This window comes from Pseudophryne corroboree, chromosome 6 (assembly GCF_028390025.1).
Source record: "Pseudophryne corroboree isolate aPseCor3 chromosome 6, aPseCor3.hap2, whole genome shotgun sequence".
Taxonomy (NCBI): domain Eukaryota; kingdom Metazoa; phylum Chordata; class Amphibia; order Anura; family Myobatrachidae; genus Pseudophryne; species Pseudophryne corroboree.
In genome coordinates this window covers 243,547,645-243,568,030 of record NC_086449.1, presented here as the reverse complement: position 1 = coordinate 243,568,030, position 20,386 = coordinate 243,547,645, and the positions used below count along the sequence as shown (strand labels likewise).

At 47.4% G+C, this 20,386-nt stretch overlaps 1 protein-coding gene across 2 annotated transcripts in view; it reads right to left on the bottom strand.

The window, feature by feature from the left end:
- Window positions 1–1,166: 1,166 nt before the first annotated feature.
- Window positions 1,167–20,386, bottom strand: part of CFAP161 (cilia and flagella associated protein 161) — a 59,008-nt gene continuing 39,788 nt past the window's right edge. The window contains exons 6-7 of one of the 2 annotated variants that reach the window (XM_063925818.1): window positions 18,631–18,704; window positions 1,167–1,448 (exon numbers count right to left, since the gene is read on the bottom strand). In XM_063925818.1, coding sequence (XP_063781888.1) covers window positions 1,271–1,448; window positions 18,631–18,704 — 252 coding nt within the window. In that variant the 3' untranslated portion in view covers window positions 1,167–1,270. The remainder of the gene's footprint in view (window positions 1,449–18,630; window positions 18,705–20,386) is intronic. The other variant, XM_063925819.1, reaches the window with a different exon arrangement.

Here is a 20,386-nt window from a genome sequence, read left to right as displayed (position 1 = left end):
TCTCTTCTTTTTCATTCCCTTTCTACCTGTTCTAGGAACCTCCCTCTATCTGTCCAAACACTTTAACTACTGATCTCATCTTTATCCGTGCATTTAAAAAAAAAATTATAATTTATTATAATTATTATTTTTTTTATATTTTTTAATTATTATATTAATTTTGTACTTATATTTTTATTGTCTCTTTTTTTTTTTTTTTCAAACAGAGGGGTGTTGAGGTGATGATGTGTGGTATAATCAGTATAAGGTCACTACTAATGTGTTTATAATATTGTGTAAGGGGCATTACTGTGGTATAGTTTGTAAAACAGACACGAATAATGTATGGTATAATGTGTAAGGGAATAAAGTGTAAGAGGCATTACTGTGTGACATTACATATATAAAGGACATTACTACTGTGTGGCATTATGTTTATAAGGAGCACTACTGTGTGGCATAACGTGAATAAGGTACTACTGTGTAGAGTAATGTGTATAAGGAGTACTACTGTGTGGTGTAACGTGTATAAGGGACACTACTATGCAGTGTAATGTGAGTAAGGGTCATTACTGAGCGGAATAAATAGGATTTTAATACCTACCGGTAAATCCTTTTCTCTTAGTCCGTAGAGGATGCTGGGGTCACTTCAAGAACCATGGGGTATAGACGGGATCCGCAGGAGACATGGGCACTTTAAGACTTTCAAAAGGGTGTGAACTGGCTCCTCCCTCTATGCCCCTCCTCCAGACTCCAGTTATAGGAACTGTGCCCAGGGAGACGGACATTTAGAGGAAAAGGATTTATTGTTAAACTAAGGTGAGATACATACCAGCTCACACCTCAAGCACGCCGTACAACATAGAATTCAACACAACGCAAGTCAACGGCATGAACAACATCAGCAACAGGCTGACTATAAACCAATGCACTACTTGGCACAGGGCACCTACATCTAGTTCTGGCACTGTGTGTGTGTATGTTACACATGGGAAGGAGTGAGGTATGTGGTGTTTATGAGCAATGTTACTACTGGGGGACCCACAGCTTTGCTGTCCCTGGGCCCCCAGCAGCCTTAATCCGGCCCTAGACTTAACAGAGGTGGTATGGTCACAACAAACCTTGGGGTGCCCACATCTGGCCCAGTTGCTGCTAGTTGGACATCTGATAATAGACTCTACAGTATATTTTGGATTATGGGCTTTTATTGAATGGCTACAGACTCAGGTAAGAAACCCTCCAATGAAGCAAAAGGTATTGCCAATGTAGAATGTTGTGCCTCTGCATAAACCTAATGAGCTTTACTTTCAGTCATGTCTTCACTGGGTGGTTTGGGTCTGTCAAACATAGTGTTTATGTCATCACTCGGGTTTCCAGTAACAATAATCCAATGATTTTCATTCTCTTCAACTTTGTGCCCATTTAAATATGTGTGTGCAGTCATTTCACATTCCTTGCCAAACAATGTCCTGAAATGCAAAGAGAACAGAATAAATGTGAGGCACTGAGAATTGCTGGAACCATTGTGACTGTGTCAGTCTTGTTTTCCATATAGTCCTGGGATCAGAAGTCCCGTACAGATGTGCCCTCATACACCTTGCCTCATTACGCCACGTAGTGGGAGATGCCTTGCATGAGTGAGCTGACAGGTCCCGTGCAACTCTGTCAGCATTGGGCGTTTTTAGACAAAAATGCGTCTTATTTGCATCGCTATGTAAATAAGATGGACAAACAGAATTAAAATTAAATGCTGATTACCTATATTCTGGGTGTGACCGCCCCTGTATCTGCATACAAACTGCTATGAAAAACATTGTAGAGTAGCATTTCATATACAGATACAGATACAGCCACAGTCGCACACAGAATATAGGCATGCCGCATATCATGTTTTGTGAATAAGATGCATTTTAATGAAAAAGGTCGCACAAGAAGGCGCTCGGTGCTACAAAGTCACACCACGTCATGGCATAGGCGCCGATTCCGTGGGTGCTCCCGGGCCCGAGCACCCACAGAAAATGATGAGCACCCACGGGGCCAGCCCTATGCAGGTCCTTACAGTCACCACCTGCGCTCACCACGCTGGTGGCTCATGTGGTGAATGTCAGCCTCCAGTTACCCCCAGCATTCACCACATGAGCCGCCAGCGGGGTGAGCGCAGCATAGTCTCGCTGAATACGAAAGAGACCAGGAGGCTGACTGTGAGGTGGAGGTGGAGCCGCGGCTCCCCCCCCAGCTCACAATCAGCCTCCTGGTCTCTTGCATGTGCCGCTGTGGCGTGACGTGATTACATCATCTGGTACTGCGACACCCACCAGCACAAAGAAGAATTGGCGCCCCTGTGTCATGGTATAACTAGAATGGCTGTTTAACGTGCAGGGAGGCCAGATGTAGGTGGACACATCTGATAGCTATTTGAGTGTAAAAAAAATAGGCCAGGGTCCGAGGCTTTAAACCTCAACACAGACGGTGTAATGGTTAGCATTACTGCCTCACAGCACTGAGGTCATGGGTTTGATTCCCACCATGACCCTAACTGTGTGGAGTTTGTATATTCTCCTTGTGCTTGCATGGGTTTCCTCCAGGTACTCCGGTTTCCTCCCACAATCCGAAATATACTGGCAGGTTAATCAGCTCCCTACAAATTAACCTTAGCGTGAATGTATGTGTGTGTACATGCGGTAGGGAATATAGATTGTAAGCTCCACTGGGGCAGGGACTGATGTGCATGGGCAAATACTCTCTGTAAAGTGCTGCGGAATATGTGTGCGCTATATAAATAACTGATAATAATAAGAATTTACTTACCGATAATTCTATTTCTCATAGTCCGTAGTGGATGCTGGGGACTCCGTAAGGACCATGGGGAATAGCGGCTCCGCAGGAGACTGGGCACATCTAAAGAAAGCTTTAGGACTATCTGGTGTGCACTGGCTCCTCCCCCTATGACCCTCCTCCAAGCCTCAGTTAGGATACTGTGCCCGGACGAGCGTACACAATAAGGAAGGATTTTGAATCCCGGGTAAGACTCAAACCAGCCACACCAATCACACCGTATAACCTGTGATCTGAACCCAGTTAACAGCATGATAACAGAGGAGCCTCTGAAAGATGGCTCACAACAATAATAACCCGATTTTTGTAACAATAACTATGTACAAGTATTGCAGACAATCCGCACTTGGGATGGGCGCCCAGCATCCACTACGGACTATGAGAAATAGAATTATCGGTAAGTAAATTCTTATTTTCTCTAACGTCCTAAGTGGATGCTGGGGACTCCGTAAGGACCATGGGGATTATACCAAAGCTCCCAAACGGGCGGGAGAGTGCGGATGACTCTGCAGCACCAAATGAGAGAACTCCAGGTCCTCCTCAGCCAGGATATCAATTTTGTATAATTTTACAAACGCATTTGCTCCTGACCAAGTAGCTGCTCGGCAAAGTTGTAAAGCCGAGACCCCTCGGGCAGCCGCCCAAGATGAGCCCACCTTCCTTGTGGAGTGGGCATTTACAGATTTTTGGCTGTGGCAGGCCTGCCACAGAATGTGCAAGCTGAATTGTACTACAAATCCAACGAGCAATAGTCTGCTTAGAAGCAGGAGCACCCAGCTTGTTGGGTGCATACAGGATAAACAGCGAGTCAGATTTCCTGACTCCAGCCCTCCTGGAAACATATATTTTCAGGGCCCTGACAACGTCTAGCAACTTGGAGTCCTCCAAGTCCCTAGTAGCCGCAGGCACCACCAATAGGTTGGTTCAGGTGAAACGCTGAAACCACCTTAGGGAGAAACTGAGGACGAGTCCTCAATTCCGCCCTGTCCGAATGGAACATCAGATAAGGGCTTTTTTAGGATAAAGCCGCCAATTCTGACACGCGCCTGGCCCAGGCCAGGGCCAACAGCATGACCGCTTTCCATGTGAGATATTTTAAGTCCACAGATTTAAGTGGTTCAAACCAATGTGACTTTTGGAACCCAAAACTACATTGAGATCCCAAAGTGCCACTGGAGGCACAAAAGGAGGCTGTATATGCAGTACCCCTTTTACAAACGTCTGAACTTCAGGGACTGAAGCTAGTTCTTTTTGGAAGAAAATTGACAGGGCCGAAATTTGAACCTTAATGGACCCCAATTTCAGGCCCATAGACACTCCTGTTTGCAGAAAATGTAGGAATCGACCCAGTTGAATTTCCACCGTCGGGCCTTACTGGCCTCGCACCACGCAACATATTTTCGACAATTGCGGTGATAATGTTTTTGCGGTTACATCCTTCCTGGCTTTGATCAGGATAGGGATGACTTCATCCGGAATGCCTTTTTTTTCCTTCAGGATCCGGCGTTCAACCGCCATGCCGTCAAACGCAGCCGCGGTAAGTCTTGGAACAGACAGGGTCCTTGCTGGAGCAGGTCCCTTCTTAGAGGTAGAGGCCACGGATCCTCCGTGAGCATCTCTTGAAGTTCCGGTTACCAAATCCTTCTTGGCCAATCCGGAGCCACGAATATAGTGCTTACTCCTCTCCATCTTACCAATCTCAGTACCTTGGGTATGAGAGGCAGAGGAGGGAACACATACCCTGACTGGTACACCCACGGTGTTACCAGAGCGTCTACAGCTATTGCCTGAGGGTCCCTGTACCTGGCGCAATACCTGTCGAGTTTTTCCCAACGGTTTATAATCATGTGGAAGACTTCTGGGTGAAGTCCCCACTCTCCCGGGTGGAGGTCGTGCTGAGGAAGTCTGCTTCCCAGTTGTCCACTCCCGGAATGAATACTGCTGACAGTGCTATCACATGATTTTCCGCCCAGCGAAGAATCCTTGCAGCTTCTGCCATTGCCCTCCTGCTTCTTGTGCCACCCTGTCTGTTTACGTGGGTGACTGCAGTGATGTTGTCCGACTGGATCAACACCGGCTGACCTTGAAGCAGAGGTTGCTAAGCTTAGAGCATTGTAAATGTCCCTTAGCTTCAGGATATTTATGTGAAGTGATGTCTCCAGGCTTGACCATAAGTCCTGGATATTCCTTCCCTGTGTGACTGCTCCCCAGCCTCGCAGGCTGGCATCCGTGGTCACCAGGACCCAGTCCTGAATGCCGAATCTGCGGCCCTCTAGAAGATGAGCACTCTGCAACCACCACAGGAGGGACACCCTTGTCCCTGGTGACAGGGTTATCCGCTGATGCATCTGAAGATGCGACCCGGACCATTTGTCCAGCAGGTCCCACTGGAAAGTTCTTGCGTGGAATCTGCCGAATGGGATTGCTTCGTAGGAAGCCACCATTTTTACCCAGAACCCTTGTGCATTGATGCACTCTTGGTTCGGTTTTAGGAGGTTCCTGACTAGCTCGGATAACTCCCTGGCTTTCTCCTCCGGGAGAAACACCTTCTTTCTGGACTATGTCCAGGATCATCCCTAGGAACAGAAGACAAGTCGTCGGAACCAGCTGCGATTTTGGAATATTGAGAATCCAATCGTGCTGCCGCAACACTACCTGAGATAGTGCTACACCGATCTCCAGCTGTTCCCTGGATCTTACCCTTATCAGGGAATCGTCCAAGTAAAGGATAACTAAAATTCCCTTCCTTCGAAGGAATATCATAATTTCGGTCATTACTTCAGTAAAGACCCGGGGTGCCGTGGCCCATCCCTACGGCAGCGTCTGAACTGATAGTGACAGTTCTGTACCATAACCTGAGATACCCTTGGTGAGAAGGGTAAATTTTGACATGAAGGTAAGCATCCTTGATGTCCCGAGACTTCATGTAGTCCCCTTCTTCCAGGTTTGCAATCACTGCTCTGAGTGACTCAATTTTGAATTTGAACCTCTGTATGTAAGTGTTCAAAGATTTTAGATTTTAGATTTTAAAATCGGTCTCACCGAGCCGTCTGGCTTCGGTACCACAATAGTGTGGAATAATACCCCGTTCCCTGTTGGAGGAGGGGTACCTTAATTATCACCTGCTGGGAATACAGCTTGTGAATGGCTTCCAAAACTGCCTCCCTGTCAGCGGGAGACGTCGGTAAAACAGACTTTTGGAAACGGCGAGGGGAATATGTCTCGAATTCCAATTTGTACCCCTGAAAATATTACCTGAAGGATCCAGGGGTCTACTTGCGAGTGAGCCCACTGCGCACTGAAATTCATTGAGAACGGTGAACTTGTAAAGCCCTAGCGACATACTGAGGGCTTTGCAGAGGCAGAAAAGGGTTTCTGTTCCTGGGAACTGGCTAATCTCTGCAGCCATTTTCCTCTCCCTCTGTCACGTGCAGAAAAGAGGAACCCTTTTGTCCGCTTGCCAACGAGGACTGCGCCTGATAATACGGCGTCTTATTTTGAGAGGCGACCAGGGGTACATCCCCTTTTTTTTTTTGTAAGGCAATACTTCCAAATGCCGTTTGGAATCCGCATCACCTGACCATTTTACTGGTAGAATTGGACAACGCACTTATACTTGATGCCAGTCGGCAAACATTCCGCTGTGCATCATGCATTTTTTAATTGCTCTATAGGCAATAATATACTGTCCTTATCTAGGATATCAATATTTCCAGTCAGGGAATCCGACCACGCCAACCCAGCACTGCACATCCAGGCTGAGGCGATTGCTGGTCGCAGTATAACACCAGTATGTGTGTAAATACATTTTAGGATACCCTCCTGCTTTCTATCAGCAGGATCCTTAAGGGCGGCCATCTCAGGAGAGGATAGAGCCCTTGTTCTTACAAGCGTGTGAGCGCCTTATCCCCCCTAAGGGGTGTTTCCCAACGCACCCTAACCTCTGGCGGGAAAAGGTATACTTCCAATAACTTTTTAGAAATTATCAATTGTTATCGTGGGGAAACCCACGCATCATCACACACCTCATTTTATTTCTCAGATTCAGGAAAACTACAGGAAGTTTTTCCTCACCAAACATAATACTCCTTTTTTTGGTGGTATTCATATTATCAGAAAAGTGTAAACATTTTCCATTGCCTCAATCATGCAATGTGTGGCCCTATTGGAAATCACGGTTGTCTCTTCACCGTCGACACAGGAGTCAGTATCCGTGTCGGCGTCTGTATCTGAGGTAACGGGTGCTTTAGAGCCCCTGTATGAGACGTCTGGACATGCACAAGCTGAGTAGCCGGCTGTCTCATGTCAACCACTGTCTTTAATACAAAGTTGACACTGTCACGCAATTTCAACAGTACATCCACTCAGGTGTCGACCCCCTAGGGGGTGACAACACTATTACAGACACTCTACTCCGTCTCCACATCATTTTTCTCCTCATACATGTCGACACAAACGTACCGACACACAGCACACACACAGGGAATGCTCTGATAGAGGACAGGACCCCACTAGCCCTTTGGGGAGACAGAGGGAGAGTTTGCCAGCACACACCAGAGCGCTATATATATACAGGGATAACCTTATATACCGTATATACTCGAGTATAAGCCGACTTTTTCAGCACATTTTTCTATGCTGAAAAAGCCCCCCTCGGCTTATACTCGAGTCAATGGCTGCAGCAGACGCCGTGGGCTGTGTGGGCGTCCGCTGCAGCCGGCTCCAGGACAGACACTAGAGGTCATTATTGACCTCTAGTGTCTGTGCGCGTTGCTATGGGAGAGACGTCATGACGTCTCTCCCATAGAGATGATCGGGTGCCGGGGAGCGGGCGGCCGGACGGTGCGGCGGCCGGACGGAGCGAGCGAGCGGACGGACGGAGCGGAGCAGCGCAGCAGCAGAAGATGCGGTCGGGAAGCAGGAGCGGGGCAGTGGTAAGTATTGTTTTTGTGTGTGTTTGTGTGTTTGTAAGCGGCGACGGGGGCACTGCAACAGGGGGCAAAGAAAGAAGGGGGCACTGCAACAGGGGGCAAAGAAAGAAGGGGGCACTGCAACAGGGGGCAAAGAAAGAAGGGGGCACTGCAACAGGGGGCAAAGAAAGAAGGAGGCACAACTACTGGGGGCAATGAAAGGGGGCACAACTACTGGGGGCAATGAAAGGGGGCACAACTACTGGGGGCAATGAAAGGGGGCACAACTACTGGGGGCAATGAAAGAGGGGGCACAACTACTGGGGGCAAAGAAGGGGCATAACTACTGGGGGCAAAGCAACGGCGGCATGTTTTTATCTGGCACTGTGGGGGGATATCTGTTACTGGGGGTATATGTGGCACTGGGGGCACAACCCTAGCAACAAGCATTACCCCCTGGCAACAAGCATAACACCTACCGCATGAAACCCCTGGCAACGAGCATGACACCCTGAGCATGAAAACCCCTGGCACCGTACATTTCCCACCCTAGGCTTATACTCGAGTCAGTAATTTTTCCCAGTTTTTTGTGGTAAAATTAGGTATCTCGGCTTATATTCGGGTCGACTTATACTCGAGTATATACGGTAAGTGTTTTTTCCCTTTATAGCTGCTGTATTGTTTATACTGCGCCTAATTTGTGCCCCCCTCTCTTTTTTAACCCCTTTCTGTAGTGTAGTGACTGCAGGGGAGAGCCAGGGAGCTTCCCTCCAACTGAGCTGTGAGGGAAAATGGCGCCAGTGTGCTGAGGAGATAGGCTCCGCCCCTTTCTCGGCGTCCTTATCATCCGTTTTTCTGTATGTTTTGGCAGGGGTTAAATGCATCCATATAGCCCAGGAGTTATATGTGATGCATTTATTTTAGCCATATAAGGTTTTTATCGATTTATTGCGTCTCAGGGCGCTGCCCCCCCAGCGCCCTGCACCCTCAGTGACCGGAGTGTGAAGTGTGCTGAGAGCAATGGCGCACAGCTGCGGTGCTGTGCGCTACCTTATCTGAAGACAGGATCGTCTTCTGCCGCCGATTTTCCGGACCTCTTCGCTCTTCTGGCTCTGTAAGGGGGCCGGCGGCGCGGCTCCGGGACCCATCCAGGCTGAACCTGTGATCGTCCCTCTGGAGCTAATGTCCAGTAGCCTAAGAAACCCAATCCACTCTGCACGCAGGTGAGTTCGTTTCTTCTCCCCTTAGTCCCTCGATGCAGTGAGCCTGTTGCCAGCAGGTCTCACTGAAAATAATAAACCTAAACTAAAACTTTCACAAAGAGCTCAGGAGAGCCCCTAGTGTGCACCCTTCTCGTCGGGCACAGAAATCTAACTGGGGCTTGGAGGAGGGTCATAGGGGGAGGAGCTAGTGCACACCAGATAGTCCTAAAGCTTTCTTTAGATGTGCCCAGTCTCCTGCGGAGCCGCTATTCCCCATGGTCCTTACGGAGTCCCCAGCATCCACTTAGGACGTTAGAGAAAAATAAATAATATTAAAGCTTTTTCTTAGATTCCATTAAATGTCAAAGAAAAACCTAAAAAAGTTAATTAAAACATGATAATACCCACAACTCAGTAGACTGAATGCAAAAAAAATTATTCTGACAAAAACTGAAAAGAGCTAGTTATAAATATTGATCCTTTTTATGTTCCATATAGTTACAATCGTCAGATCAAGGCATCTATATCAAATAATGTTTATACATTCACATTAGTTAATTAGGGGTCAAGGATCTGCGTGGCAAATCCCAAACTACCTGAGAAAATCTATATTGCTATTGTGAGGAGGGGTGTGGTATGGAAGGTAGATAGTAACTAGGTCGACAGTGTCTAGGTCGACCACAATTGGTCGACAGTAACTAGGTCGACAGGGTCTCTAGGTTGACAGGGTCTTTAGGTCGACAGGGTCTAGGTCGACAGGTCAAAATTAGTAATTAGTGCACCGCTCGGCACAGGTTAGCGTTCCCAATCGTAATCCACGTGGATCGTTAAGTATGAAAAGGTCGAACTTTTGACCTGTCGAGCTAGAACATGTCGACCTAGAAACCCTGTCAACCTAGTTAATGTTGACCAATAGTGGTCGACCTAGATAGTGTCAACCTAGTTACTGTCGACCTAGAGACCGGATTCCGTGAGGAGACAGATACTCTAAAAAGGGTTGGGTACAGGATACAGGCAGTGAGGATGCCGGTGGCCAGAATAACCCTAACCCTCCCCCTGCAACCTAACTCTAGCTTCACCCGCAGCCTAACCCTAACCCTCCCTGGCATACTTACATTCGGGATTCCACCTGTCAGGATTCCGGCATCGACATTCTGACAAGTGTCAGGATTCCGGCACCGATCTTCATCCCGTCCATTGGGATGCCAACTACATACATCTAAAAAGCAGCTGTGCCCATATGCCCTATTACTTATGCCGCTAATTGGTAACAGTGACAGTTTACACTGCTCAGTTTGATCTACCATTGTTACTGCGCCTAAGTGAATTGAGTACATCCCAATGTGCATTGTAGGCACAAAAAAATGTTTTCTGTGTCCATAATTGAAGGTCTCACTGTCTATAGGTGGTCATTCCGAGTTGTTCGCTCGCAAGCTGCTTTTAGCAGCTTTGCACACGCTAAGCCGCCGCCTACTGGGAGTGAATCTTAGCTTCTCAAAATAGCGAACGAAAGATTAGCAGAATTGCGAATAGACACTTCTTAGCAGTTTCTGAGTAGCTCGAAACTTACTCTTCCAGTGCGATCAGTTCAGTGCTTGTCGTTCCTGGTTTGACGTCACAAACACACCCAGCGTTCGCCCAGACACTCCTCCGTTTCTCCAGCCACTCCCGCGTTTTTCCCAGAAACGGTAGCGTTTTTTCACACACTCCCATAAAACGGCCAGTTTCCGCCCAGAAACACCCACTTCCTGTCAATCACATTACGATCACCAGAACGAAGAAAAAACCTCGTAATGACGTGAGTAAAAAACCTAACTACATAGCAAATTTACTTGGCGCAGTCGCACTGCGGACATTGCGCATGCGCATTAGCGACTAATCGCTCCGTTGCGAGAAAAAAATAACGAGCGAACAACTCGGAATGACCCCCATAGTCTCTCACACACATTCTCACAATTAAGATGCTCATATAAATTTATATTGGACTGTGGAAGGAAGTCAGAGTAACAGGAGGACACCATGCACAAACACGAGATTAACACACATGGGGTGGTCATTCCGAGTTGATCGCTCGCTACCGGTTTTTGCAGCGAACAGGTTACTACTGCGCATGCGTATGCACCACAATGTGCACACGCGTCGTACGGGTACAAAGCGGAACGTTGCTGAGCGATAGATTTAACGAAGAATCCATTCGCACAGCCGATCGCAAGGAGATTGACAGGAAGAGGGCATTTATGGGTGTCAACTGACCGTTTTCAGGGAGTGTTTAGAAAAACGCAGGCGTGTCCAGGCGTTTGTAGGGCAGGTGTCTAACGCCAATTCCGGGACCAAAAAGACTGAAGTGATCGCAAGGGCTGAATAAGTCCAGAGCTACTCAGAAACTGCAAAAAAAAAAAATTTGTCCCGCTCGGCTGCACACGCGTTCGCACACTTGCAAAGCGAAAACACACTCCCCCGTGGGCGGCGACTATGCGTTTGCATGGCTGCTAAAAGTAGCTAGCGAGCGATCAACCAGAATGACCCCCATAGGGCCTAATTCAGATCTGATCGCAGCAGCAAATTTGTTTGCAGTTGGGCAAAACCATGTTTACTGCAGGGGGGGGGGGGCAGATATAACGTGCAGAGCGAGTTAGATTTGGGTGTGGTGTGTTCAATATGAAATCTAAATTACAGTGTAAAAATAAAGCAGCAAGTATTTACCCTGCACAGAAAATAACCCACCCAAATCTAACTCTCTCTGCACATGTTATATCTGCCACACCTGCAGTGCAATGGTTTTGCCCAACTGCTAACAAATTTGCTGCTGTGATCAGATCTGAATTATCCCCATAGCTCCTTAACTAAATTGCAAAATGGATAATTGAGAGAGAGTATCCCGCACCAGAACTAATAATAATAGATTTTGATGTAAGGGATTATACGTTAGATTTTAATATGCATACATTCACATACATTCAAACGTTGGTGCTACCCCCTGATCAAAAAATACATATAGAAAAAAAAAATTGTGGCAGAGATCAGTTTGTTTGGGTGCACTCTATCCCCTTCATAAATAAAACATTATTTTATTGAGATAAAGGTGTATTACATTTAGAACATTATACAATATACTATTCGTATATAGGTACAATTATACACTATGGGTGTCATTCCGAGTTGTTCGCTCATTAGTTTGTTTCGCTACGGAGCGAATAGTCGCAAACTGCGCAATGTTTGCAGTGCGCCTGCGCCAAGTAAATTAGCACAAAAGTTTGGTATTTTACTCACGGCCTAACGAAGATTTTTCATCGTTCTGGTGATCGGAGTGTGATTGACAGGAAGTGGGTGTTTCTGGGCGGAAACTTGCCGTTTTATGGGAGCGTGCGGAAAAACGTTGGCGTTTCTGGGAAAAACGCAGGAGTGTCTGAAGAAACGGGGGAGTGTCTGGGCGTGTTTGTGACGTCAAACCAGGAACGAAACTGACTGAACTTATTGCAGTGTAGGAGTAGGTCTGGAGCTACTCAGAAACTGCTAAGAAATTTCTATTCGCAATTCTGCTAATCTTTCGTTCGCAATTCTGCTAAGCTAAGATACACTCCCAGGGGGCGGCGGCTTAGCGTGTGCAATGCTGCTAAAAGCAGCTAGCGAGCGAACAACTCGGAATGAGGGCCTATGTACAAAAATATATGGCAATGAGAATAATATATTAACATTCATAAGAAATATATATATAAACAATTGGAGCTTAGAACATCTATACTCATAAGAGTACAATAGATATACAAGAAATAATAGGCGGCACACAATCTGGTTTTATTTTTATACACAAGACAGAAATCTGTCTAATAAAAACAGGATTTTAATACCTACCGGTAAATCCTTTTCTCCTAGTCCGTAGAGGATGCTGGGGTCCACTTCATGACCATGGGGTGTAGACGGTTCCGCAGGAGCCAAGGGCACTCTTAAGACTTTTCAATGGGTGTGAACTGGCTCCTCCCTCTATGCCCCTCCTCCAGACCTCAGTTATAGGAACTGTGCCCAGGGAGACGGACATTTCGAGGAAAGGATTTACTTTAATACTAATGGTGTGAAACATACCAGCTCACACCTCAACCATGCTGCACAACATGGCATTCAACATAACACACGCCAACAGGCATGAACCAATTACAGCAAACATGCTGAAACTAATAAAATACAACATGTGTAACTCTAATAAACAAAACTGCAGGTAAAGTACGCACTGGGACGGGCACCCAGCATCCTCTACGGACTAGGAGAAAAGGATTTACCGGTAGGTATTAAAATCCTGTTTTCTCATACGTCCTAGAGGATGCTGGGGTCCACTTCATGACCATGGGGTTTATACCAAAGCTCCAGTACGGGCGGGAGAGTGCGATGACCCTGCAGCACCGATTGACCGAACTTGAGGTCTTCATCGGCCAAGGTGTCAAACTTGTAGAACTTAGCAAATGTGTTTGACCCTGACCAAGTAGCTGCTCGGTAAAGTTGTAATGCCGAGACCCCCCGGTCAGCCGCCCAGGAGGAGGCCACCTTCCTAGTAGAATGGGCATTCACCGACGTAGGTAACGGCAATCCAGCCGTAGAATGTGCATGCTGAATAATACCTCTGATCCAGCGCTCAATAGTCTGCTTGGAAGCAGGACACCCAATCTTGTTGGGAGCATACAGGACAAACAGAGCCTCTGTTTTCCGTATCCTAGCTGTTCTAGTGACATAAATCTTCAAAGCCCTAACCACATCTAGAGACTGACTAAGTGAATGTGTCAGTAACTACTGGCACTACAATAGGTTGGTTTATGTGGAAAGATGAAACCAAGTGAGAAATTTCAACTCTATCTCTTGTAGAGGCTCAAACCAATCCGACTGAAGGAACTGCAACACCACATTAAGGTCCCATGGTGCCACTGGAGGCACAAATGGAGGCTGGATGTGCAGAACCCCTTTCACGAAGGTCTGAACCTCTGGAAGAGTGGCCAATTGTTTTTGGAAGAAAATTGACAAGGCCGAAATCTGGACCTTGATTGACCCCAATCGAAGGCCCGCCTCCACACCAGCCTGCAGAAAATGGAGAAAACGACCCAACTGAAACTCTTCCGTAGGAGCCTTCTTGGATTCACACCAAGACACATATTTTCTCCAAATACAGTGGTAATGTTTTGACGTTACTCCTTTCCTGGCCTGAATAAGTGTGGGAATGACTTCCTTTGGAATACCCTTTCGGGCTAGGATCCAGCGCTCAACAGCCATGCCGTCAAACGTAGCCGCGGTAAGTCTTGATACATGCATGGCCCCTGCTGCAGCAGGTCCTCGCGAAGAGGAAGAGGCCGAGGATCTTTTAAGAGCAACTCCTGAAGATCTGGGTACCAAGCCCTCCTTGGCCAGGCTGGGGCAATGAAGATTGCTCGAACCCTTGTTCTTCTTATGATCCTGAGAACTTCTGGGATCAGCGGAAGTGGAGGGAAGACATACACTGACCGGAATACCCACTGGGTCACTAGCGCATCCACTGCTATTGCTTGAGGGTCTCTTGACCTGAAACAATATTTCTGAAGCTTCTTGTTGCGATGAGATGCCATCATGTCTACTTGAGGAACTCCCCAAAGACTTGTCACCTCTGTGAAGACTTCTTGGTGTAGGCCCCACTCTCCTGGATGGAGATCGTGTCTGCTGAGGAAGTCTGCTTCCCAGTTGTCTACTCCCGGAATGAAAATTGCCGACAGAGCCGTTACATGTCTTTCTGCCCAGAGGAGGATCTTTGTCTCCTCTGCCATCGCCGCTCTGCTTTTCGTTCCGCCCTGCCTGTTTATGTACACGACTGCTGTTACATTGTCCGACTGGATCTGCACGAGATGATCTTGAAGAAGATGTACCGCTTGTTGAAGGCCGTTGTAAATGGCTCTCAATTCTAGCACGTTTATGTGAAGGCAGGTTTTTTCCTTGGAAGCTTTCCCCCTGAGTGACAGCTCCCCAGCCTCGGATACTTGCATCCGTGGTTACCAAGACCTAGTCCTGAATCCCGAACCTGCGTCCCTCTAGTAGGTGCGAGCTGTGTAGCCACCACAGGAGCGAAATCCTGGCCTTTGACGACAGGACTATCTTCCGGTGCATGTGTAGGTGGGATCCCAACCACTTGTCCATCAGGTCCCACTGGAATACTCTGGCATGGAACCTGCCAAACTGTATGGCCTCGTAGGCCGCCACCATCTTCCCCAACAACCGAATGCACTGATGGATTGACACACTTAATGGTTTCAATATCTGTTTTACCATTTTCTGGATTTCCAGAGCCTTTTCCACCGGAAGAAATACTCTCTGAATTTCTGTGTCCAGAATCATCCCGAGAAAAGACAATCTCGTCGTCGGTTCCAACTGTGACTTTGGAAAATTTATGATCCGTGTTGTTGGAGTATGGACAGGGAGAGCGTGATGTTCTGTAGCAACTGCTCCCTGGATCTTGCCTTTATCAGGAGATCGTCCAGATAAGGAATTATATTGACTCCTTTTTGACGAAGGAGGACCATCATCTCCGCCATCACCTTGGTGAATACCCTAGGCGCCGTGGAGAGACCGAAAGGCAACGTCTGGAACTGGTAATGGCAATCCTGAACCGCGAATCTCAGATAAGCCTGGTGAAGAGGATAGATGGGAACATGCAGGTAAACATCCTTTATGTCTACTGACACCATGTAATCCCCCTCCGCCAGACTGAAAATCACTGCCCTGAGTGATTCCATCTTGAACTTGAACCGTTTCAAGTAGAGATTCAATTTTTTTAGGTTTAGGATCGGTCTGACCGAGCCGTCCGGCTTCGGAACTACAAAGAGGCTTGAATTGTTGTGACAAAGGTACCAGGTCCACGACCTGATCCTGACATAATTTTTGAATTGCCGCTGTTACTGCCTCTCGGTCTGGAAGAGAAGCTGGCAAGGTCGATTTGAAAAATCGGCATGGGGGAACGTCTTGAAACTCCAGCTTGTACCCCTGGGATACTATCTGCAAAACCCAGGGGTCCAGGCCAGACTGAACCCAACTTTGGCTGAACAGTTTGAGACGTGCCCCCACCCGAGCGGCCTCCCGCAAGGGAGCTCAAGCGTCATGCTGTAGATTTGGCAGAAGTAGGGGTTGACTTCTGCTCCTGGGATCCTGAAGTCGTGGAGGACTTCTTTCCCTTTCCCCTTCCCCTACCTGCAAAGAAGGGAGAACCTTTGGCCTTTTTGTATTTATTGGGCCGAAAGGACTGCATGTGAGATTGATATGTCTTTTTTGCTGGTGCAGGAGCAGAAGGCAAAAAAGTCGACTTACCTGCGGTAGCCGCTGAGACTAACGCATCCAGTACATCACCAAATAAGGCCTCACCTTTATACAGGAGAGCCTCCATATTCTTTTTGGAATCTGCATCCGCGTTCCACTGGCGAATCCACAATGCCCGCCGAGCCGATACTGCCATGGTAGCGGCTGTTGAACCCAAGAGTCCAATATCTTTCATCGCCTCTAGCATGTATGCGGCAGCATCTTTGATATTCCCTAACTTAAAGAGTATCTCATCTTTATCAATCGTGTCAATTTCTGATGACAAGCTTTCTGACAATTTTTCAATAGCGCGACTCACCCACGCGCAAGCAATTGTGGGCCTGAGCAGCGTACCATTGGCAACATAAATGGATTTTAACGTAGTCTCCATTTTGCAGTCTGCCGGCTCCTTTAGTGAAGCCGTCCCAGGTGCAGGGAGAATTACTTTCTTTGTCAACCTGGACAGTGCACTGTCTAACACCGGGGGTGACTCCCACTTTTTCCTGTCCTCTGTAGGGAAAGGATAAGCCATCTGAATCCTCTTGCGAATACGAAATTTCTTTTCGGGATTCACCCACACCCCTTCAAAGAGAGTATTAAGCTCGTGGGAAGGAGGGAAAGTAACCTTAGATTTCTTTTTTTTATAGAAATAGGCCTTCTCCTGAGGTACAGGAGTGGATTCAGTAACCGCCAGAACTTCTCTTATAGCCACAATCATATATTGTATATTTTTCTCCAATTTATGATCTATTTCCCTGGAGTCACTATCGTCGACACAAGAATCAGTGTCCGTGTCGGTATCAGTATTTACAATATTTGCAAACGGTCTCTTATGTGACCCAGAGGAGTCGCCTGCGGATGGAAGAACAGAACCCTGAAAAATCACATCTTTCACAGACTTTCTCCAGCATTCTGCATGAGATTCAGACTTATCTAACCTCCTATTGATATGAGGCATACTATCACGTATTTCTTTCACCCATGCAGGCTCTTGGTGTGCCGGTAGCGCCACCACATTACAAGTCTGTGTCCCTAAAATGGCTTCCTCCGGGGAGGAACTCCCTGCCTCTGACATGTCTTACACACATGCACAACACACACACAGACACACTGGGATTTATAGGGGACAGACCCACAGTAAAATCTGTCAGAGGGACACAGTTTAGGAGCAGCCAGTTCACAACCCCAGCGCCAGTATATAATGCCTGTGAACACAAAATGCCCACTGACATGCAGCGCTGTTTTACACAGTAAACACACTTGTAAAGCACCAAATTCACTTGTCGTCCCCCCCCCTGTTTTGCACCCTGATACTTGTAGTCAGAAGTGGAGGAGGACCAGCGATGTCTCTGCAGCCTGAGGAGAGAGAAAATGGCGCTGAGCAGTGTGCTGGCTGCCTGAGGAAGAAGCTCCGCCCCCGCAATGGCGCATTTTTACCTCAGAGAGTTTTTATAATATTTATACTGGCAGGGGTAGGGCTGTGCCTGGGCATCTTATGCCCCCTTTTAGCCAGTTGATATAGGTATTTTGCTGCCCAGGGCGCGCCCCCCCCCCCCCCCCTGCAGTGCCTGTGTGTGTGGGCAGCAATGGCGCGCTGTGTTCCCGCCGGTACCTCAGCCATCACTTTACTTGATTGAAGATCTATCTTCTTACACTCACCTGTCTTCTGACTTCTGGCTCTGTGAGGGGGGTGACGGCGTGCTGTGGGAGTGAGCATCTAGACACGGCTAGCGTTCAGTACCCTTCAGGAGCTAATGGTGTCCTGTCAGCCAGAAGCAGAGCCATGAAACTCTTCAGGAAGTTGGTTCCTACTTCTGCCCCCTCAGTCCCACAAAGCAGGGAGACTGTTGCCAGCAGTTCTCCCTGAAAATAAAAAACATAAGTCTTTTCAGAGAAGCTCAGTAGAGCTCCCCTGGAGTGCATCCAGTCTGCCTGGGCACATTTCTAAAACTGAGGTCTGGAGGAGGGGCATAGAGGGAGGAGCCAGTTCACACCCATTGAAAAGTCTTAAGAGTGCCCATGGCTCCTGCGGAACCGTCTATACCCCATGGTCATGAAGTGGACCCCAGCATCCTCTAGGACGTATGAGAAAATTTCTTCTTTTCACGTTTTTCTATTTCTATATAAAAAATGTTTTAATATTTTGCTTTCTATGGTCTAATACTTAGGCCATAATAATACCGCATGGGAGATTATGAATGAAGGATAATATTCCATGTGGGTATTGGTATTTCATGTTTGAAAAGATTTATCTAATAATAAATTAATCAAATTGAAGAAACATCACAGATATATATTTATGAAGGGGATAGAGTGCACCCAAACAAACTGATCTCTGCCACAATTTTTTTTTTCAAAATGGATAATTACCAACTGGCCTCACAACTAACATGCATGAAATGACTTACCACAGGTCATACTTCCTGAGGACAGCTAGACATCGATGCGTTTTGCTGTGAACAATAAGCAGTTTGGTGTTTGCCTGTAATTGAAAAGGAGATTTATGGTAGACTTACCATGGTTAAATCTCTTTCTGCAAGGTACATTGGTTCCACAGGGAAACATCTGGGTGTAGAGATGGATCTTAATCCAGGTACCAACAGGCTAAAGCTTTAGGCTGTCCCAGGATGCATTGGGGCCTCCTCTATAACCACGCCTCCAGGCACTGAGAGCTCAGTTTCGTTAACCAGTCCAATGCAGGAGCAGGTAAAAGAGAAGGTAGATATTAGTCACATAGAAGCACGTTCTCACAACAGGAGAAGGGACTAGCGGCTAATGCCACACAAACCCATAGAAGCAAGGTGCGTCAGGGCGGGCGCCCTGTGGAACCAATGTACCTCGCAGAAAGAAATTTAACCATGGTAAGTCTACCATAAATCTCCTTTTCTGCATCGGGGTACATTGGTTTCGACAGGGAAACATCAGGGATTTCCTAAAGCAGTTCCTCATGGGAGGGGCGCGCCGTAGCGGGCTATAAGAACCCGGCATCCAAATGAAGCATCCTGGGAGGCGGAAGTATCGAAGGCATAGAACCTAATGAACGTGTTCACTGAGGACCATGTAGACGCCTTGCACAATTGTTCAGCAGACGCGCCTCGGCGGCCTGCCCAAGAAGGTCCAAAAGACAGAGTAGAATGGGCTTTGATAGTAGTGGGAGCTGGGAGTCGAGCCTGCGCATATGCTTGTGCAATCACCATTCTAATCCATCTGGCCAATGTTTGCTTATTCGCAGGCCAGCCACATTTGTGAAAATCTAAAAGTACAAAAAGGGTATCTGACCTCCTGATAGAGGCAGTACTCTCCACATAAATACGGAGAGCCCTTACCACATCCAAAGACCGCTCTTTGGAGGACAAATCAGAATAGATAAAGGCCGGAACCACTCTTGGTTAAGGTGAAAAGTTGACACTACCTTAGGCATATAACCAGGGCGAGTTCTAAAAACTGAATCATCTGAATAATCAGAAAGGGTGGACGACAGGACAGAGCGCCTAGGTCTGACACCTTCCTAGCAGAGGTAATAGCCAGTAGGAACAGGACCTTGACTGTGAGCCATTTAAGGTCCACTGACTCAAGAGGTTCAAGTGGAGACTCTTGCAGGGCATTCAGGACAACAGACATATCCCATGGAGCCACAGGAAGTACACAGGGAGGCTGAATCCGTAAAACACCCTGAGTGAAAGTAAGAACGTCAGGAATAGACGCAATTTTTCTCTGAAACCACACCGACAACACAGAGATATGAATCTTGAGGGAGGCCAGACGAAGGCCTAACTCCAGGCCTTGTTGCAGAAAAGCCAGAAGTCTGGAAGTACTGAATTTGTAAGCATCGTAATTCTTAGCAGCACACCAGGTGAAGTACGAATTCCAAATCCTGTAATAAATCCGCGCAGATGCCTGTTTGCTGGCCTTCAGCATAGTTTGGATAACCACCTCTGAGAATCCTTTGGCCCTCAGGAGTGAAGCTTCAAGAGCCACACTGTCAAAGCCAGTCTGGCCAGGTCCGGGTAGACACAAGGGCCCTGAATGAGGAGGTCTGGGCGTTGAGGAAGTAGAAGAGGACGCTCTATAGATAGACCGTGCAGGTCTGAGAACCAATGTAGTCTGGGCCATGCTGGAGCGACTAGAAGTAGTATTCCTCCTTCTTGTTTGAACTTCCACAGT